Below are 21,774 nucleotides of genomic sequence, written 5' to 3' on the forward strand. Positions count from 1 at the left end.
GCTACTGCTAGAAGAAAAAAAAAAAAAAACGACTCAAGTAAGATTTGAGTAAAACATCTCTTACAGTACGAGTTGGATCTGGGTGTGATGTGAGTTTAAAATGTTCTGGTGATGGCCTAACTTTCTGCTGCATCGTAGCATAACTGCGGTGATATTCAGGAATGATAGAATATGATACTGTTCTCATTGCACGTGATCGAGCCATACTTCTAATTTTTTATCATCATGAACAACCCGTTCCAATTTGAGCTCACATCACCTAAGACCAAAGCTCAGAGACGCCGCCTGTTGCAGAGCAATACTCCAGCGTCTCTCAGATTCTGCTAACATCTTATACAGAAATCTGCCGCTGAGCTCTGCAAAACCAATCTCCATAGGGGGAGCACATTCTGATGAAACTGAGGCAAGACCTGCATACACTCAAGCCTTCCCCAGGATGCCAGGGGAGGGGGTCTTAAACCATAGGCTGCCATCTGCCCATCACAACTTGCAACTCAAACAGGGCTTTCATTCATCATCTCTTACTGTACGTCTCAGCTCCTCAACTTTATTGGGCATTTTAATTTGATATTTATCTTGCTGGCCTGAGGCCTTTTGCAATTTTGTTCCTCGCTTCCTCGCCCTCTCACATCCGTTCTCATCCCTTCCTTGCATTCATAGTGAGCAGAACTGATCCATTATCCAAGATTCTTTAATAACGTGCATTTTAACCCTCCGACAAATGAATGGCTTCAATAAGCCGCTCTCAAAATTGTGCAGAGGGCCACTGAGTACGTGATTTACTATATTTAATCATTTCAACAGGACCGCCACAACACAACTATATTCAAAACAAAAATGCACAATTTTAGGCACAACTTTCTTGATTTTTTACATGGCCTAACGTTATACCGTATTTAAGTCATTAAATGCAGTCCTGCAGTATAGAAGGTCCTTAAAGACAGCAGCGTTGGTTGGGACGGCATGTGCGGATCCTCCAGACTCTTCCAAGCAGATCCTCCAACGAAGGAAACAGACTTGGAGTTTAACGTACCGGTGTCCGGTTAAACCATTACAGAAGGCGAAACGGGTTTCATATGGTGGAGTCGCTGCCAGTGTTCAGTCGATGTTCGTTGATGCTTTTCCTACAAATACGTCTCAACTTGATGTTTAAACTGTACAGGATCGAGGTACCATGCTGTGAATTAGCTGTTGTCTTGTGCAGCGACCATGTGATTAGCGTGATGTTCTTCTCAGGTTATCACAGTTATGACATTTCGCAGAAGGCTAGTCCCTGGTACATGAGACCATAGTCCATTTAAGTCTGATCAGCACTGTACCCGGTGCCTATGCGACAATCAGAGCTTTTCAATCACTTTTCTCGTTTCAGACGAGGATTTCGAAAATAAAAAAAAACCGAAATGTGAATAACCAGAGGACCGTAACGGTGTCCTGTGTTAAATGCTGAACATCGACGACAAAACAGCCCCACGCGATTCCTAAACGCTTCCATTCGAACGCCGAGTTGGGCTATTTGACAGACCCGACACCCGTACAAACACTTGGGAGCTGGCAGGTTTTTAAAAGACACGCCACTCAAGTTTTTTTTCCACCCATTCTCCCTAAAGCCTGCCCGGGCCGCCGGCAACACCCGTTGGTCGCCAGCCGCGAGGCGGAGCATTTCGGCCGCGTTGAGCTAAAATGCGTGCGGGGCGCGAAGCGTACGGGCTCCCGCTACAAAACCCTTTAACTCTGCCCGTTACCACCACGGCGCCCCGTAGCCTGGCGGGCTAACTAACTAGCGCGCTGCACTCGCCTGCACGCCGACCAGCTAGCGGCGTGGGGAGGCTGATGATAACAACGATTTAAAAGAAAGAAAGAAAGAATGAAAGAAAGAAAGAACAACGTTTGTCGCCTCTGTAAAAAAGACCCGCGGTTAGCATGCGAGCTAGCCGAACTTACCTCAGGGTCTCAAGTCCCGGCCAGACACGCAGCTAACTGGCTAGCTACCGTCGGACTAGCTAACGGTGAGATCCCGCTCAGCCCCGCGGCCAACTGGCGCGTCGGCGTTGAGGGGGGTGGGTGGAAGAAAGCGGCCACTCACCTGCCCGGGGTCGTCCCTCACGGCCAGCGGGGCCCCATGTCGACGGCAGCTGTGCGGCCGGCGCGGCGCGGTGGTCGCGGGCTCCTCGCGTTCCCAGGGTCGGTCCCGGCGCGACGCGCGGACTGGACTCGCCTCCGTCGCGCGGGCTGCAGTGCGCGCGGCGCGCCGCTAGAAGGGACGCGGGCTCCGAACTGCGGACGCTCACGGGTCCGGACGAGGCGAGCCGAAAAATGGCAGGTTTTTTTTTTTTTTTTTTTTTTTAAAGATCACAGCCTGACGGCGTGGGGAGAATTGGGGTAAAATAAAAAACCCACAAGGAGCTTTCCATCTCCCGACATGTATCTCTTAACATGTATTTTGATGACGCCTTATGGGACCCTGTCTCATGTTTCTCCTTCGGAGCTGCACCCGCATTCCCGAGCATGCACCGACCCCATAAAACATTTCATCACACTTGATCCCGTGGAGCGGGGATCAGGGCCACCAAGACGCCTCCAGTCGACTGGACGACCGCTCTCGTCCCCCAGGCCACCTTTCTGCACTGGAGAGGGGCACTCCATCATTCAAAGAGGGACCTAAATATTCACATTAAGACCGTGGAAGGCAAACTTCCCAATGCCAAAGCTGGACCAAAGACCAGCCCTGGTTGGCAATACCGAACTTGACTCTGAGCTCTATCCTTTTAGGTTGTAGCGAAGGGATTGTCATTGTGATACACAGCAGCACAGCACATGGTGCACACAGTGAAATGTGTCCTCTGCATTTAACCCATCACACTGAGTGGGCAGCCATAACAGGCAGCTGGGGAGCAGTGTGAGGGGACGGTGCTTTTCTCAGTGGCACCTTGGCGGATCAGGATTCGAACTGGCGACCTTCTGATTACGGGGCCGCTTCCTTAACCGCTAAGCCACCACTGCCCCTGTGTGTACACTGTGAATATTTAAAAACAGAAAATGAAGTAGACGTCTCGTCACACAAAATGCCCATTTCACTCCGGCGATATCTTAAAAAAACTGTGTGAGGCAGTGGTGCCCTAGCGGTTAAGGAAGCGGCCCCATAATCAGAAGGTTGCCGGTTCAAATCCCGATCCGCCAAGGTGCCACTGAGGTGCCACTGAGCAAAGCACCGTCCCCACACACTGCTCCCCGGGCGCCTGTCATGGCTGCCCACTGCTCACTCAGGTTGATGGGTTAAATGCAGAGGACAAATTTCACTGTGTGCACTGTGCTGCTGTGCTGCTGTGAATCACATGTGATATTTACAGCATTTATCAGATGCCCTTATCCAGAGCGACTTTAAAAGCCATTCCTTCACAAATTACACACTACGACCTGGCTGCACTTCAGCATGAATAATACAGCAGGTCGAGTTCAAATTAAAATTTGTGTTAATGTGCCCATTAAATTTGCTAAGTGAGAAATGCAGAAGTACGGCACAAGCCAGTCAGATTTTATTTTTTTGTCACCGAAGCATGATTAAACATTCTTTTGACATGATGTCCATCTGACAAATCCTGTATTGTAACTTTATAGGCAGAATATTCATCTAATGCACTAATAGCCTTCAGTATAATGCCCAGAACAATCTGCCATTCCTCATTTTCTTGATATTAATAAGAACAGCTCCTTTCTGAATCATGTTTTCTACACATTCGGATTCGTATATTTCTGAAGTGGATGATTCTCAATGCCATCTGACATTAATGGGCCAGGTACCTCAAATGGCTTCTTCAGAGCAACAACTCCTGTCATACTCCTGTCAGGACTATATAAATCGGCAAACTAATTCTGCTTCTGAATTAGATTAAATGATGGTGATCGTGAGGACATAAGTCATCTTTTGGAAAAGCAAGATAAACCTCTTTGTTTGTAGATTAGAAATATGCATTTTATTATTTTGATGCAAAAATGGTAGTTGATTACATTCGCTTATCCTGAAAAATATGATGATGATGGCATCCCTATGCCAGTGGACATCAATGTGCTCAGATACTGATTTACCAGGCAGTAAAATATTTTACTATGAATACTTAATGAGTCATTGAAACACATTGTGTTTTGGATTTTTTTTCTCTTATCAGGGGTTCTTTCGAAAAAACAAAACAAAAAAGCTTTTTATAAAAAGTTTGAGGTTGTGAAGAGCCCATAAAATGCAATGTTATACCAAGGATTTATTATGCATAACAGTTCTTTAGACCATTTGTAGCTGCCAGTCGCCTCCTCATTAAACCCTTTTTTATTTTAGCTAAAGATGAATCCACCCATAATTATTTTTATCAGTTTAGAAGACATTAGAATTGAACACGCTTTTATTTCTTTCTGGAGAGTTTTATGTAAAGTAAATAATTCAACATTAAATGGTGCTGCACCACCCTACCTGGCTGAGCTGTTTATCTCATACATACCTTCACATTTACTCTGTTCTTCTGAATAGAAACTGTTGGTAGTCAGAATCAAGCAGGAAATTTAGCTCCCGCAATTTTAGCTCTGAAATTAAGTTGTCACTATCAATTCCAACTTTCAAATCTACACTTAAAATGTGTGTGTGTCAGAAACTCTTGTATGTTTGTCCATTTTAATTACGTTTTAATGTATTTTAATTGCACTGTTGTTGTACAGCACACTGGTCTTTAATTGTGCTCTATAAATAAATTTGGTTTGATTAATAATAACCCAATTCAGTCTCAACTAAAATAGGGTTTTATGCTGTAATTGCTACAGAGTGAATGGCATCATGCTTACAGAAATGTTCCCAAAACATGAAATGAAAATCAAATAATTAAGAAACAACATACAACTGACATTTTTTTACATATGCAGTGCTGTCTATTTGATAAAAATGCAGGAACTATAATATTTGTAAATGATCTAACGTCTGTTGTCGCACATCCTTGTAATTATGGTCATTCTTCAACATTAATATCCGGGTTTTAGCGTCCTCCAGCGGGCGTCCGTAACACATTCACAGGAAGTGGACTGGGAATCAAAAGACGCAATTTCCTGCTCTGCCAGGCTATTCGAAAATGGCGACGTCTTTAGGAGCCAACACGTATAATAGACAAAACTGGGAAGACGCGGTATGTCCGTGACAAATGCAGCCTTTTCTTTTACGCGATGGCGTGATTTGTTGGAGTCTGGCGTGTGATTAAATCATGTGCGAAAAACTACTTCAGCAATCGGATTAGCCTTTAGCCTGTCGGGTTGAGCTAACGGCTATACTGGCTGCTTGGCTGGACAACTGAGCTTGCTAGCTAGCTAGCCGGTCGAAGCAGCGAACTATTTAATTTTATTTCTATTGCTCTCGGAACTAGTATATTTTCTTTAACTAGAAGTCGACATCCCATTGTTTATTGGCTTGTACGAGTGCATTTTGTTGAGCAAGCGTAAAAAAATACGCTTTTAAAGAGGTGCTAGCTATTTCTGCTAGAAACGTGTCTTAACTAAGGATCACAAAGTAACATTAGTGATTTACTTCTATTCATAATTTTACTTTAACTTAAAATACAGTAACTAAAATGTAATAGTTTATATTTAGGGGTTCCAGGTATGACACTACGCGATCCGAGTTGTGATTATATTGAATGAATGTTCTGAATGAGTTGTGGTCACGGCTAATACCTTTCTGTTGCTCGCATGCAGGATTTTCCCATTCTCTGTCAGACATGTCTGGGTGAGAACCCTTACATTCGCATGGTATGTACATTCCATTTGATCCAGAAGCCTAACAAACTTAGATATTGGCTTCTCTAACAGCAAATTGCTCCCGCTCCCCATTTATTTTCACAGACAAAGGAGAAATATGGAAAAGAATGTAAGGTAAAGATGTCAAGTTTATTCTCAACTATTTTTCAGTTACTACACATGCAGGCTCACTGTATAGTAGTAGTTATAAATGTACCATCTTGGTCTTCTGGTCCAACAGATTTGTGCTCGTCCCTTCACGGTCTTCCGCTGGTGCCCTGGAGTCAGGATGCGTTTCAAGAAGACAGAAGTGTGTCAGACATGCAGCAAAATGAAGAATGTCTGTCAGACCTGCCTGTTGGATCTGGAATATGGTGAGTGCACAGCTCAGCTGGTGTCTTTCTTACAAATAAGTTTTTTTTTGGTTTTCATATTGAGAACAGTGATAATCATGTTCTGTGACATTAACTGTTTGTCAACTGTTGGCCTTTGATGCTTCTAGGTTTACCCATCCAAGTCCGCGATACTGGACTTTCAGTTAAAGATGACATGCCAAAGTCAGATGTTAATAAAGAGTATTACACTCAGAACATGGAAAGAGAGGTAATTATTTGCAGAACCAGTTTATCCTTCATTTGGTCTCATTGCAGTTGGCACAAAATGTTTATAAAAAATCAAATGGATGTAAATCTTGATACCACTGATCTCAGTAGTACCACGTGAGTGATCGCAGTACATTACTTTAATACAGATTGCCAATTCTGATGGAACAAGACCAGTGGGTGCTTTGGGCAAAGCACCATCATCCAGTGACATGCTGCTGAAGCTTGCCCGCACCACACCCTACTACAAGAGAAATAGGCCACACATCTGCTCCTTCTGGGTGAAGGGCGAGTGCAAAAGAGGGGAGGAATGTCCATACCGGTGAGCAAATAATTAAGCTTTGCCATGGTAGAAATTGCTCAAAGCACCTTTGTGGATGTTATTAATGATAGTTCTACCAGGTTGCCAGATTTGTGCTATAGCACAATATAAATAAAATCGCTACTTCGCTGCTCATTTCAGGTACAAGTTTGTACCTTAAGTCTTAGTAATTTAATTCTGACACCATGCACTACCATTTCATAGTCATATTTCTCTCTCCGTTTTTGGCTCTTTTGTGTATTAAATTTTTTTGTAAATTTCCCAAATGTGGGACTTAATGGATGATATTATCTTTGCTGCAACTTGTTTTCTTCTTACCAGACATGAAAAGCCCACTGATCCAGATGACCCACTGGCGGACCAAAACATCAAAGACCGTTATTATGGTATAAATGATCCAGTTGCTGATAAGCTGCTGAAAAGGGCCTCTACTATGCCGAGACTGGACCCACCAGAAGACAAAACCATAACTACACTGTATGTGGGTGGCCTGGGCGAGTCAATCACAGATTCTGAACTAAGGTGATTAATATAAATTATAGGTATGCAACAAAAATAACAATACTGTTATATTTGTTGCATATGGGAAGAGTGGAATTATTGTTTTTTTTTTTTTTTAAAAACATTATTCCTATTACTTTGATAACTTTTGTTCCTTTGTGACTATTGTTAATTTCTTCACCTTCAAACCTGCTCTACAGGAACCATTTCTATCAATTTGGGGAGATCCGCACAATCACCATTGTTCAGAGGCAGCAGTGCGCCTTCATCCAGTTTGCTACTCGACAGGCTGCAGAAATGGCTGCTGAGAAGTCTTTCAACAAGCTGATCATTAGTGGCCGCAGACTCAATGTCAAATGGGGCAGGTAGGACTCTAAATAAGCCATGAAAGGTTGTTTTGAGGTCTTCTCATGACGTCACAAATTTTCACCATATAGTTTAACCTGGTATTTAATTTGGGATTTGCTAATGCAGTTTTGTTCCATGGGTATGCCATGTACTCATTATTTGTGTGTGTGACTCAGGTCTCAGGGTGCAAGAGGAAAAGAGCGGGACAAGGATGGTGTGACTGAAAGTGGTATAATGTTAGAACCCGTTCCTGGCCTTCCTGGTGGTGAGTAGTCATATCATATTTGTAATAATGTCATAATCTAATGCTTAATGATCAATGGAACTATTATTTTAGGTAAAGTATATAGTTAAGTTCTCCCTAACCCCTCAGCACTTCCAGCACCACCTGTATCAGAAGAAGATGCCTCAGCGAATTACTTCAACCTGGGTCCCAACAGTGCACCAGCAGTCATGAACATCGGCCTGCCGCCCCCACCTGGAGTGGCGATGCCTCCTCCTCCAGGTGAAGTGCTTTACATGGCATGGAATACTACAAGCTGTGTGCATATTGTTTTGTTCTGTTTGTTTGAAGAATTTTTCTTGAACTCTTTGTTATTCATATTATCCTCAACCTCGTGGCCAGGCTAATTTCTTTTCATTGTATGTTTAATTTAGAAAAAGTACATACAAAATAACAAAAAATAACATTTTAATGTGCTCTTCTTGTAGGATTTGGCCCTCCAATATTCCACCCTATGGATCCAATGGGTCCTCCGATGCCTCCACCGATGCCAATGAGGCCTCCTGGTCAGCTCCATTACCCTTCCCAGGATCCTCAGCGCATGGGTGCACATGCCAGTCGCCATGGAGGACCTTAGATCTGCTGCTACCTCACCTCAGTGAACTCTTTAAATCTAGCTTAACTTGTAAAATAATTGTCATGTTTTTTATTTTCCTTTCCTACATTTATTTCTTTTGTATTAAGTGAATATTGTTTTGCCATATTAGTCATTGCTTCAGAACAGTTTTTCCTAATTGACATGAACATAAACAATTCTGTGTAATGTTTTAGTGCCCCCCCCCAACAAAGCACGACTTCAGTTAATCTGAATGTGTTTTTAATTAGCTAAATGAGTACCCACCATCAACCGTGTATATCAGGAGCAGTGCACCTAACATACGCCATTGTTACTTGGTCTTCTTTTCCTGTCCTACTGTTCTAATTATATTAGGAGTACTGAGTAAACTATATTTAACTTTCTTCTAATTGATGTTTTTCTTGCTTATTGGACGTACATCTTTGTTATGTTACTACACCACTAGGTGGAGGCACCCATTCATTCTCAATATAAGAGGCCAAGAAAAGGGTACACAGGCTAGGGGACATCACTGAATTATGGTCTGGTCCATATCCAGAGTTTATTAAAAGCTGTAGCTGTGAGGGTAGAAAGTTGTCCTATAATGGTTTAATATATGTTTAAAAACTGCCTGTGAGTTCAATATTTCTTTGTGTGCACCATCTTACTGAAAGCTGGTTGTGCTCCAAAAAATTCAGTATTTCATAAATATTGCATGCTTTATACAAGGGCGGAAGGTGCTACAATGTAGTAATATAAAGCTTTCACCGGATACAGTGTGCTAAATTGCTCTGTTTATAGGTTGATTATTTCTTAGTTGCCTATTCTATGACTACTTCTATGACCCAACCATCTTAATTTAGATGATTCATCCAAACAATGGTGCAGAAGTTTCTTGAAAGGTTGTCATTATCCCGTGGGTCCCAGTCTCTGGCCTGTGCTCGTTAAGTTAATGGAAATCTGATCCAATGGGACCAGACATAGAATGAAACTCAGACTCTCTGAAGGTCTTGAAAATCGAAAGCTTGTTCTGCTTTTTACCCCCTTCAATCATGTGTGCTCATTAAAGGTGTTCAATTTGTTATGATGTCTTGCTTCTGCCATTATTGAATCTGACTTTCACTTTTTCACTTATTAATATGCTCATAAGTTTTAAATTTATAACTTCTATTTGAGGGCTTTTCTGTTCTCAAGTTAGATCGCTACATTACAAGAGGTTTTCAAACCATTGATGACATGTCATAGCACTTAAATCCTGTGGCAGCCCTGCCTATCAGGAGTCTCACAATGCCTCTGAGCCTGCAGTGTACTGTGGGCTCCACCCCTGGGGTGTGCGGTTGAAGTTGGGCCGGTCACAGATGTGCTCCCAGGTCATGCTTGGATCCATGTAGGCCTGCTGCAGTTCGAACCATGGGAGGGTTAACATCCTTACACTCCCAGTCGTCCCGCCAAATGGTGTGGGGGCTCTGAAATGGGACAAGAGAGACAACTGATCCTCTTTTATTTCCCTCAGAGAGAACCCATAAGTGATTAGATGTCCTTTCAAATGCCACCAGAGAGGAGTTGTTATCATACGATCATTTGATGGGTCTATAATTGTTCTTGGCGGAACACGCATCTGCTTTGAGCGCTCTTCATAGTGCGAGGGTGTCTTGTTACTGTGCCCATGTTTATTTAGAGCAAAAGCTAGTGCTCAGTCTGTTCCGTGAGTCAAAATGAGACTGGTTTCATAAGCAACAAACATACTTTGCTCTCTTAACACTTACAAGCATGTCCAGGATAATTGAAATGTACTGACCTGTTGAAGCATTTGTAACTGGCTGGCATGAGTTTGAATGGCGGGTCTGGGAGACATGCACTTATGCTTGCCACAAAAGAGTCAAGGTCACGCACATCCGGTTGCCATGGTGAAGAGTAGGACTTGGGGATCACCGTGACATTAAACTTCTCAGGGGGCATCTCCTTCAGTGGCCCAGAGTAACCTCAACGGCGTAGAGGAAAGGTTTTGTATATCATGTAAGCTGGCCTATGCATGTTTACCAGCAATTTCACAGTTGCACAAATTGCATCTTGGAACAGATGCTCTACAGAAATGCTCACCTGGTGCAAGAACACTGGGTTTTCCTTTCCTGGCCACTGTCTGTCTGAGGGTGTTGACCATGCGGCTTTTGCCTGCTGGGTTCTCTTTGTTGCAATGCTGAGCCTCCTGGCCCTCGGTCTTACCGAGTTTTTGCTTCTGCAAGCGCGGGAGGATCCATAACATTTGAAATGTCTGCTGTTCTGCACCCAGATAGGACTCATGTACAGTCCCTGACAAAAGTCTTGTCGCTTGTGTACAAATTGACCTCAAGTGTCGCTGAAATATATTTATCAAGATTTTTCTTTCATTTTATTCTGTCTCGGAATGGTCTCCACGGTTGAATCAGTGCTCAGAGGCCAGCACTAAACAAAAGACAATTAAAAAAACATGTGCCATTTGCAAAGGCCCACAGCCTGCTAAAAGGATGGACACTGGAAAAGTGGCAGAAGGTGGATTTTTCATATGAATATTCTGTTGAATTACACCACAGTCACCGCAAATATTGCAGGAGACCTACTGGAGCCCACATGGATCCGAGATTCACCCGGAAAACAGTGAAGTTTGGTGGCGGAAAAATCATTGTCTGGGGTTACATCCAGTAATGTGCGAGAGATCTGAATATACTGAGTCTGAAATACCAGGAAATCTTAGCTACCTTTTATATTCCCAACCATAAAAGAGGCCAAATTCTGCAGCAGGATGGTGCTCCATCACATACTTCCATCTTCACATCAAAGTTCCTCAAGGCGAAGAATATCATGATGCTCCAGTATCGGCCAGCCCAGTCACCAGACATGAACATCATTGAGCATGTGTGAGGTAGGATGGGAGGCATGCAAGACTGCTTCCTTTGCTATTCCTGATTACTTCATCAATAAATTATATGAATCCTTGGCAAACCACATGGATGCAGTCCTTCAAGCTCATTGAAGTCATACAAAATATTAAATTGGGATCTCACAGCACCACTACTTAATTTTTAAGCACCACTACTTAATTTTTTAAACTGACATATTTGCAATTTTATAAATTTTTTGTTTAGGTGACAAAACTTTTGTCTTTCCAAAATTTGACCTTTCTGTCTTGATTAAATGATAAATCTTTTTTCAGTGAAACTAATTCATTTCAATGCATTAAACATCATTTGTTGGGGTTTTAGCTTTTCATATGAGCTATTTATAACACAAATTGATTAATTAAAAGTCAGGTTAACAGCAGATGTTTCTACAAAATAGATACGTGACAAGACTTTTGTCAGGGACTGTAGAACATTTCATACAATTGCTCTATAAAACAACAATTTAATTTCATAAATGAAAAACACTTGGTTATACACTACTCAGAAAGTCTGCATTCTCCACTGTGAATCTTTCCATTCTCCTTAGTCTTTCCTGGAACATTCTGGAGCCTCTGTTAGACAGCAAGTTTAGCTCTTCCATCATTACATCTTGAGGAATGCTGATCTTCTTTCTCAGGTTCAGAAAGTCTTAGTCACACGTACACAATAAACACACACAAAGGGAGAGATACAAATGCTGCAAATGAACATGCAAATGATCTTTGTTTTGTGTGGGTGTGTGGGTTTATGTTGTGCCCTTAGGCTGTGGAATAAAACCAATTGGGTGATGATACAAATGTCAATCACTGTCTTCACAGGGTTCAAAGAACCACAGGGAATCCACCACCTGCAACAACCTGACATGCAGATACAGTAATTCCCACTGGAATTTTTTTCCTCCATCTTAGAAGATGGCTCTGTCAGAAATGACTAAAAGTCTCTGATTTCACAGTGTCTTCCTGACTTGTGATAATGAAACTATGCCCTTGGATCCAACCAATGGAACCAATTAGATTCCACCCACTCTTTGGCTTAAAGACATTTCTTGATGTTTTTTTGGAAGAAGATGTGTGGAAATAAAGACTAGGTCCTATAAACATAAAACGTATAGGATAATTTGCTATAAAGCTGAATTTTCACTGTGCCAAGGGAATCAAACCTTAGACATGACATATAATACAAGAGCATTTAGGGGCCATAGCTGCTCTCTAGTTATATTAATCATACCTACAGAATTTTCTCTTCTGAAAAATGAAAAATTCATGAGGGTCTGACTCATTATTTGGAACATATTTTAATCACGAAAGGAATGTGAACCCTTCATTATTCTGCCCTTTTGGGTAAATGAAAGCCTTGATTGCCTATTGGAATCATTAAGCTTGGCTACGTGAAACTGTTCAGAGCCTGCTGGGGTCATTCCTGTCAGAGGCCAATCAGTTGCCCGTGAGTCATCCCACAGAAACAGCTCATCTGACCCTGGGCTTGTATTACGTTTTCTCACACTGTCACACTGGCATGCATGCACAATTGAACGAGATCATCGCCAGTCGATATGGTAGAGATAGGTTTGTTACCCTGACAGCATCTTCACAAGTGATGCTCCGATACACACACACAAAAAAAAAATACGTTAATGGCTTAACTCTGAACACTCATTTAAAATGTACTAAACCAAAGTGACGGACACATTTTTTTCTCATGCAGGTTAACAAAATACTTCCTTTCACTTCAACGCATCCACCCAAAAGCTGCTTTTTCCTCTCCAGGTCAGGGTACGGAACGGGCATTGTGATGTATCTGAACTCTTTCATCATAGTCAACAGGAATGCGTGTTATTACTTAAACTTACCAAATGATCACATTTAGAGATAATGTAGTTATATAAAGTTTTGTAATTAAACATTTTGTTCATATTATACAGTAGTTGGTATATTAAAATATAAGGTGGTACATACCTTGTGTCTCAATGACTGATCTCCTCCCCTCCACAACCCAGACTCCTTTGCCCAGTTAAGAGCAAGAGGGAACATACTAGTATGGTTGTCATGATCTTCAGCCTTATTTTAGTGAATGGTGTGCTTTAAGCCTAATGTGCAAAGTTTGGCACAACTGGCCCTGCCGCAACCGTGTTAATAAAAATCTGATCCATGGGCCAGGACACTGATACACTGTAAAGAAGACACATCCCTGAGGCTTGAGTCATGCCTATATCTGGAACCTTCCATGGACAAGAAAGAGTGTGTGGGGGTAGATGGCTGTGTGTGTGAACTGTTCTTTTACAGTACGGAGTACTTCAGAGTGAGTACGCACTAGGTTGATCATTTTTTCTTTATGAAATTAATCCTCCCATTGATGAATCTTATGAACTGTTAATCAAAAACAACAACAACAGGCATTTAGATATGAAGCTTATGTTAAAGACATTACAGGACTACAACATTTAATTTAGCACTGCACTTCTCCTCTGGAACATGAAGCAACTTGGCTACAGTGTATCTGTACTTAACAGTTTGTCCAAACAAAATTCTTTTTCTTTCGCTACTGTCCAAACATTTTGGGCATGCGTTCGGGCTCAAGGTGGACTAGCTTGTCCAGTGTAAACATACACTTGTGAAGAAGTCAAGGAATTTAGTTTAATGTCACAGTTTGACTCACACAATGTCACAAATAACGCACACACAGAGCTACAGACTACATTAGACTTCACAAATAGACACAAACAGACTATCACAGTTAATGTCTGCGTTGGACATGGTCCATTTTTTAGGAATAATTCATTTACTGTGATGTAACATCTAAGCACTTTCTATTCCTTGAGAAAAGACGCTGCACAAAACTTAAAAAAAATTCTGTCATTAACTTGTCAAGAACCTCTTTGAGTGCTCCAGAACCTTCAAGACCGGGATGGTGACCCTTTGAAAGAGCAGAAACAAAGCCAGCAAAGAAAGATTTAAAGTGTTGATGAGACAAAAAGAGCAGAGCAGAACTGCTGGCCATCTCTGCACTATTTTCCCCTCAGTTGCCTTTTTGTAGTCCCACAACATTCAGCCAGCACGCACTTTGACGTCATCATTTTCCTCGCAAGGGTTCCTGTATTTGTAACACTCTGGTAAGAGCAAATCCTGGAGTAACATAAGAGATCATTTCTTCTTGTGCACAATGTAGTTGCTGATCCAGTTCATGCCATCCTTGGGGAAAGAAAGGGAGGAAAGAGATATTTTAATGCCAGTCGAACATGTCTACACAACCTGTGTGTTTGCTAATTCGGTAACTCATTCGGTAACTCAGATGTTTGAAACGCTGAAAGGGTGTCCAGCCTTGAACATCTGACGTGTATGATAATGTTTTTGCGCTACGTTTAAAAGCGTGTGCTAACATTGCAAAATCACATTTAGGATCAGATACATGTTTCCTAACTGTGAATAAAAAGGAAATAATAACACAATACATTACAAAAGTAATGAACATTAGAAAAAACATTGTTAGCAGTGTTGTGAATTTATTTTACTGCTGTTACCATACAGAGGTGCAAACTGTCTCTCTCTCTGGTTATTAATGCTGAATAATGTCAATGCAAACATTCATTTTAGACATAAAAAGTGTGAACCAAACAATAAACCAATTGCATTTTGCAAGTGAATAACAGAAATTAAAAACCAAAGTGCACAATTGTTGGTATTATCCTGTTCCTACCTATGCTGCAATTAAGGATATGCGGATTGATCCAAAATATCAAATTATTGATAAAAAGTTGGTATCAGTAGTTAAGTACCCACTCACTACCGAAGACACACATGCACACACACACACACACACACACCACGGAAAATCCCACACCACTGCAGGACATACATTTAGTTTAACACAGTTTATGCATAAAGTATCAGTATCGGGTCAGTATCGCCGATATCAACCAGAATTTTACTTCGTATAAGCTTTTTACTGGTGAGAACTAGCTCTAATAAACACCATAAAATTAGTTGTTTGTGAGTGCATGCAAGTGAAGTAGACAGGATTGTCTCAGGATGCTACAACAATGAAATCATCTAGAAATTATGAAACAGGTGAGACAATCCCACCTCTCAGATCTTTGCATCACATGATACCATTTAACTTTTAAAACCAACTCAGCTGCATTTATCTGAGTTTAAGATTGTCAAACATATTGATTTATACAAAGATGTTTTTTTTAGTATTGGTAAGTGAGAATCCCCACCTGCACACCCTCTCCAGAAACTGCTGAACAGGCCTGGATTTGCCATTCACGGTCACGGTACGTGTGCAAGTTCAGTCCTTCAGCGATCTCACTGGCAGGGGAAGCTGTGGCCAGGTCCTGCTTGTTGGCAAAGATGAGTACGGGCACACCCTTGAGGTTTTCCTCATCAATCAGTTCAGAGAGCTCCTGCAGGCACAGAAAAGTGATATTGATCGTTTCAGAACTTAGCTGCCTCCCGAAGGGCTACCCTTCTACTTTATTTCCTCTGGCTTGCTGGTATTGGTCTTCTAATGGTCCCTGCTACCTGTGTTTGCAATTCATATTGTGTTATGTCCTTGATTTGTGTTTGAGCTACATGTTCTGTACAAAACAAACTAAAAAATAATAACAAACCCAAACAATAATAATTAAAATATTTCTGTTCCAGCCATAGATTTTTATGAAAAATAATAAAAAAAAAAAACATTTACCATTCCTGTCTCCTCAAATCTCTTCTTGTCAGCACTGTCAATAACATAAATCTAAAAGGAAAAAATAAAAACAAGACTTTAAAAAAAAAAAGAATATATACCATTTTATGTCATTTTGACCCTGACCTAACTTTGTAATAGACCAATGGATGAAGGACTGGATGGATTTAAAGTCAAAGTAGTTAATGATGACAATACTATTATAAACAAGTATATATTTGTTATATAGAAGAATGAGCTGTTAATTGTATAGGATGTATAATAGCATGTATAAGATTAACTTTGGTGTTTTTGTCAGTATAGTTCTAAATACTGATTCAGTGAACTCACGTGCAATAACAAAGCTAACAGCACAAAAGTTTTTGACTCACCAATAAATCTGTGTTTTCAAGGTACTTTTTCCAAAAGGTTCGGATCTTCCTTTGCCCTCCAATATCCCACACATTGAGTTTCATTCCATGGGACGCCACACTTTTAATGTTAAAGCCCTGAGTGAGGAGAAAGACAGAGAAAGCTGTTTTGTGAGAGTGTAACTCCTTCAAAAACGACGAGGTTTCATGTCTTCAAAAATCCTTGTTTCAGTCTAATGCCTAAATGCACCAGGGTAGGAAAAATAAAAGACATGTAACAGACATGTAAACAGACATGTAACTATTTTTAGATGACCGTTAAGTGACCTACTGTTCCCCTGACTTCATGGTTTAGTAATCTTCAACTACAGGATTAAAGTCACAGCCTCATATCTATTCTTAGCCATATTAATTTTTAAATAACACATAGCTGGGTTGCTAAATATATAATTTATTACTAAGAACAGACAGCAACAGATCAGACGGAACATGTGGCAAAATACTAATATTTCAAGACAGCCGTGACAGGGATGGCTTTTCTAGCTCTATAGATTTAAAATCAACACTAAGAATATCAAGTCTTTGGTTCTTACTGTCTTAGTACTGTTACTTAGTTATTTACCATTGAAGAAGTGCTGCTTTTTTCACGCTCATAGGAAGCATAGGTCCTATTACCATTTTTGTATTTTCATCCTCCAGACTAATTCTGAACTGCAATGTCTTATTGCGACAAACGCATATAATAGTTTTTATATTTATACACCAGATGTCATGTCAGTATAATTTTTTTATAATAATTATATTATAATAATTTTTAAAATAATTTTTATAATATTATCTTTTAAATCAGAGGGTGGTAGTAGCCTAGGGGTAACACACTTGCCTATGAACCAGGTTCAAATCCCACTTACTACCATTGTGTCCCTGAGCAAGACAGGGGGACTGTACCTGTAAATACTGATTGTAAGTCACTCTGGATAAGGGCATCTGATAAATGCTGTAAATGTTAATGTCTTTTATGTTCTCTGAGAGAAAATATATATTTTGTGAGAGTTTCAAACAGCCATTTGCGTGCTGCTTAAAAAAAGATTACTGTACTTTTAACAGAATCTGTTTTGTCGCCTGTCCTCAAAGAGAGATTAACCTAAATTAAACCAGTCTGATTCCTCAAACAGAAGCAGTTCAGTTGCATAATAGACAAATAATGTATGAACTTCTTCAAAAAGTGCCATTTTGCTTATGGATTCTTGTGAGGCAAATGTTGGGTATGAGCTATTCAGAACTCTTTGTATTGTTTATATAGTTAAGTTTATCATAAAAACGAATGTTACGACTAAGCCTACATTCCTTCCATTGAATGTGAAGATATCAGAATTTGCATTCAAATTTGTTTAAGTAAAGGTGCACACATGTAGTTGTTGATCAGATCTGGTGACAGACCATGTTGCTTCCATAACCAGGCCTCCAATGTTGGATTTTTGCAGCACACTTGTCGCAGTTTAAATAGTGTCTACATGCAGTAACGTCAGGCCATTACAGTAAACAAGAAAGCAAGAAGTAGTGGTGAGACCTGTGTTTTTTACTCGATCAGAAGTGATACAGACACATAGACAGGATCACGCACACTACCTGTGTTGGTGTGATAGTGTTGACGTCCTCAGAGGCAAGCTGCTTCAGTAAAGTGGTTTTCCCTGCATTGTCCAGGCCGAGCAGTACTATCCTCAGCTCCAGCTCAGCATTGCCCTTCAGTTTCTCAATGACTGAGAACAAACCCTATGAATGCAAGCACATATGAGTGGGAGATGGATGGTGGCCATAATTTGGTGACTTCCTGGAAAAAGTTACCTGCCATGTTGAGAAGTCATCGCATTAGCCATTAAGTAGCCTACCTGGGCACATGGCCATATTTACCATACCGTCTTCCTTCCAAAGACCTATTTTAGCATTTAAACAATAATTTAGCATTTTTAACTAAAATCGGCATGTTATTCATGAAGCAAATCCACATTTGCAGTATAGTACTAAGCAATGTATTTCTCTGACCACATTCTAATGATTTATTCTTGTTCATAATACATCAGGTCTCAAAGTGAAACCATATGTCAGAGACACCCGCGTTTCACAAATGAAATGAAACCACCTAACATTTTGGTCACATACCTTTTGAACTTCCCCCATTGTGAGCTGTAAGAAACTACAGGTGCTGAAGGAAGAAGTCAGAACGAAGCTACATTCTATATCAGTTCCTCAAAAGATGCCCTCTCAGCCTTCGCCAGGTGTCAGAAGACACATTCCTTGAGCAAATCTTTTTTTTTTCGTTCTTCCAAGACTAAAGCCTTGGACAGGGAGGAGTTTCTTTCCTCTATGTCTCGTCTTCCTCCTGTTCCATCTGAGAAAAAGGGAGGTGGGTGCTTGGAGAGGATTAACAGGCCGGAATTAGCCGTGTGTCCGCACACCTCTCCCACCTTCCCCGCCCCGCCCCTGCATTAAGGACTTACCTGGATTATCCTGTCAGCCACCTGCCACAAGAGAAGACACAGGCTGCCTGTCACACAGTCAAAGACAGCAGGCCGTGTTCTCACTGCTTCCAGTGACGTTCTCCTCTCCTCCAATAAAACCCTAATCCTGCGCTGTCTTTTCCACTTTCCCAAAACTGGAATATAAAAAGCCCTTCACACAGAGCAAAATCTATGTGAAATGTTGCTCCTGTGCAGTAGGGGGCACTAGAATATACACATTTTCGTAACTGTCACATCCCCTCAAACATCGAATCAGAATCCACAACAAGGGTAGTTGTAGTGACAGTTTCACTCCCTTGTTTAAAGAAATTGGGTTTTTGGTTTACAGCACTCATAGCCTCATCTCTGCATGTGTGGCATGTCACCAACTCAGCTTTCGTGCCAAGAGGTTGTGGGCCTGAGTGATATTTTGGAGTAGCGAGGAACTGAAGCGCTGGCTGTTCCTTTAGTCTGAAGTGTTTTGGGTGAAATGGAAATATTTTAGGCGGTGACAGTCCAATATCAGGATGTGAGAAAAGTCAGCAAGAAAGCCTCTCCCCAGAGAATGAACTCAGACAGGCCCTCTTTTGTGACTCACTACCAAGTTCCTGCTCTCCTAGTTAATAGGCAACAGCGGGGAGCTTTTTTTTTCTTTCCCACAGGCTTTTGTTGGTCGGTTGGGATGCAATAAAGTCTGTGATGCTCTGTTTCTGCATATGTCACTCATCCACTCCGACTGACATCAGGCTCCGATCTAATAGCAGATGAGTTCTTTCAGCCAAACTCACAATGACCCAATTAGAACAAGCTGCAAATATGTGTTGGATTTAGGGAAGGAATGACTATTGAAATTAAGATCTGTTACAAACAAAAATGAAGGGTGACAAATATGACAAACTTTGTCTTATGGTGACAATACCCTTTGAATGCAGTGCAGACTCTGCTACAATGGACAGGGGACTTCAAGATTTGCATCCGCACTAAGTTAAAATTATAATTCATGTTAATTTATAATGTTTCTAGCAAATAAATCAAATTCAAATTCAATTTGAATTGGACACTTGGAAGGGAAATTATGTTAAAATGCTCTTCATTAACTAAAGTTGACATGGCGAAAATAAATAAATAAATAAATGTGCATTGGCAATGGTGAGTTTGGAAATGGCACAAACATGTATATAAAGTGCATTTCTCTATTCACCAGCAGCTGTGGCAACCCCCCCCCCCCATTAAGCACACCATTTCCGCCTGCACAAATTAGCCATAATGCAGATTCTTGGGTTTCCATCAGCAATTGTCCGTCCAACCATGTGGGATTTGGACGGTCCGTGCTGGATGGATGATGTCATTTGTGTCGAACAGATGCTGGCAGCCACATAACGCATTAGCCTCGGTTATGCAAATCTGCCCATCCCTGTTTGGGCCTGTTGTGGTCGGTTCAAAGCTGTGCTGAGGCAAACACTCTGGCCACAATAAAAGCATGTCAGCTAGACCCCCTTTTTTTCACAAAGCCCTACAATAAAATCTCTGGAAGTCAGGTGACCACAGACCTGAATTTGGGAATTGCTAATTTAGATAAAGCTTGGATAATTATCTTGCTACTGTTGATTGCCAGGGACTCCAGAGAGACCATTTCAAATTTGTGTGTGACGTCTCTCTCCATCCCTTAATAAGGGATTGTACTTTTTGTGCTTTTGAAAGACGTGATTGCAATCTGGAACATATTAGCCTGCTCTTTATATAGTTTATCATCTACCACTTCCTGGTCCTACCAAATTCCTCTGACATCTTCCAGAGTAGCAGCATGCCGAGGGGGCTGGAGTGCTCGCTCTCCCTCTCTCCCCCTCCCTGGTCTCCCCCTTCTTTGCATGGGTTGTGTGCTTTCTTATGCACTGACTTTTATGCAGAGCGGAGCAGTGTGTTTTATGGCCCGGCACGATGTTTGTTCAGTGATAGACCATCCCTATGGGTGTCCCAGCGCCTCTTGCTGCCACTGCCTCCTCTTTAGCAGCCCAGACGCAACGCAGTCCCCGGCCCGGGCAGGCAGTCCACCGCCATGGAGACCCCTGCTTCTCACCAGAATGGCCGACCAGTGCAGAAAACAACCACCCAGTCCCGGGAGAAGGTAAAGAAGCTCAGTTTAATGCTGCTGGCTACACTGATGTAGTTTGTAGCAGCCATTTTTTAATATGGGATTCATGAGAAACAAGGAATGGCCTGATTAATGGGGGGGAGCAGGACAATCTGAAGGTTTTTAATGTTCATTGTGAGAAAGCGTGAAAGTTGTGAAGAGTGATTCTGTCAGTAATTAACTACATTAATAGCAATTGATGCAATGAATTGTGTTTATCCAGATAGTAACATGCCATCTTGGCTCTATCTTTGTGTGTACGGTGTTTGCACCCTGTTGTGGGCTGGCACCCCGCCCTGGGTGTATCCCCACCTGATTGTCCTGGGTGGGCTCTAGCAGTTGCAACCCTGCTTAGGACTGATTGACTGATTATCATGACCGTCCTCTGGAGGTTGCCTTGGTTCATAGATTAAGAGTTGAGTTTCTTACGCACCAGGACTCTACCGTTCACAGTTGACGTGTCTGTTTTCTGTGTTGTCCATTCACAGAAGACCATGAGCTTCCAAGAGTTCACCAGGGGATTTTCTCATTTTGCCCGACGGGCATCGCTCCGAAGGAAGTCTGGGGAAGAGGAGTCATTCAAAAACAGTCGCCCCCTTAACCATATGAAGGTGAACTCATTTTCTGTGTTCTGGTGAAACCTCAGGGCAAAGCTATGCCAACAGGGCCACATGGAAAAGGCCAAACCCCTGTTTTTCAAACTAAATAGCATTGCACTGTGAAAATGTTGAAAAACGTCTCTGGTTTCACATTTATTCATAAACCCCACTTTCAACTGTTTGGCTTCACATTCACATCCGGACACTGCCAAAAATA

The 21,774-nt window shown here is 41.5% G+C and overlaps 4 protein-coding genes across 7 annotated transcripts in view; 1 reads left to right on the forward strand and 3 right to left on the reverse strand.

Annotated features, from left to right (window-relative positions):
- ndst1b (N-deacetylase/N-sulfotransferase (heparan glucosaminyl) 1b) overlaps nucleotides 1-2,295 on the reverse strand; it is a 58,322-nt gene extending 56,027 nt beyond the window's left edge. The window contains exon 1 of one of the 2 annotated variants that reach the window (XM_028983969.1): nucleotides 2,084-2,295. The gene's annotated coding sequence lies outside the window, so the exon portion shown is untranslated. Of the gene's footprint in view, nucleotides 1-1,941; nucleotides 2,031-2,083 lie in introns of those variants that run through there. The other variant, XM_028983970.1, reaches the window with a different exon arrangement.
- A 2,766-nt stretch (nucleotides 2,296-5,061) lies between these two features.
- rbm22 (RNA binding motif protein 22) lies at nucleotides 5,062-8,785 on the forward strand. Its single transcript, XM_028983824.1, has 11 exons — nucleotides 5,062-5,159; nucleotides 5,722-5,775; nucleotides 5,869-5,898; nucleotides 6,005-6,137; nucleotides 6,266-6,366; nucleotides 6,515-6,687; nucleotides 7,009-7,209; nucleotides 7,389-7,553; nucleotides 7,713-7,801; nucleotides 7,910-8,041; nucleotides 8,248-8,785. Exons 1-11 carry the CDS (start codon nucleotides 5,106-5,108, stop codon nucleotides 8,394-8,396), a joined length of 1,281 nt encoding a protein of 426 aa, XP_028839657.1. The 5' UTR covers nucleotides 5,062-5,105; the 3' UTR covers nucleotides 8,397-8,785.
- A 148-nt stretch (nucleotides 8,786-8,933) lies between these two features.
- On the reverse strand, nucleotides 8,934-13,769 carry LOC114792560 (myozenin-2). 3 transcript variants are annotated; one of them, XM_028983825.1, is made up of 5 exons: nucleotides 13,249-13,769; nucleotides 11,790-11,941; nucleotides 10,476-10,611; nucleotides 10,174-10,357; nucleotides 8,934-9,841 (listed from the first exon to the last, which is right to left on the reverse strand). In XM_028983825.1, exons 2-5 carry the CDS (start codon nucleotides 11,895-11,897, stop codon nucleotides 9,658-9,660), a joined length of 612 nt encoding a protein of 203 aa, XP_028839658.1. In that variant the 5' UTR covers nucleotides 11,898-11,941; nucleotides 13,249-13,769; the 3' UTR covers nucleotides 8,934-9,657. The 3 variants fall into 3 exon arrangements, with proteins under 3 accessions (XP_028839658.1, XP_028839659.1, XP_028839660.1); XM_028983826.1 differs by lacking the exon at nucleotides 11,790-11,941 and having other exon boundaries at nucleotides 10,476-10,655; XM_028983827.1 differs by lacking the exon at nucleotides 13,249-13,769 and having other exon boundaries at nucleotides 11,795-11,832.
- Nucleotides 13,770-13,912: 143 nt separating this feature from the next.
- Nucleotides 13,913-18,740, reverse strand: arl3l1 (ADP ribosylation factor like GTPase 3, like 1). The gene is made up of 6 exons (XM_028983828.1): nucleotides 18,490-18,740; nucleotides 17,959-18,102; nucleotides 16,351-16,467; nucleotides 15,980-16,030; nucleotides 15,510-15,695; nucleotides 13,913-14,481 (listed from the first exon to the last, which is right to left on the reverse strand). The coding sequence occupies exons 1-6, from the start codon at nucleotides 18,505-18,507 to the stop codon at nucleotides 14,434-14,436; spliced, it is 564 nt and encodes a 187-aa protein (XP_028839661.1). The 5' UTR covers nucleotides 18,508-18,740; the 3' UTR covers nucleotides 13,913-14,433.
- Between the last annotated feature and the right edge of the window lie 3,034 nt (nucleotides 18,741-21,774).

This window comes from Denticeps clupeoides, chromosome 6, assembly GCF_900700375.1.
Source record: "Denticeps clupeoides chromosome 6, fDenClu1.1, whole genome shotgun sequence".
In the NCBI taxonomy this organism is placed as follows: Eukaryota; Metazoa; Chordata; class Actinopteri; order Clupeiformes; family Denticipitidae; genus Denticeps; species Denticeps clupeoides.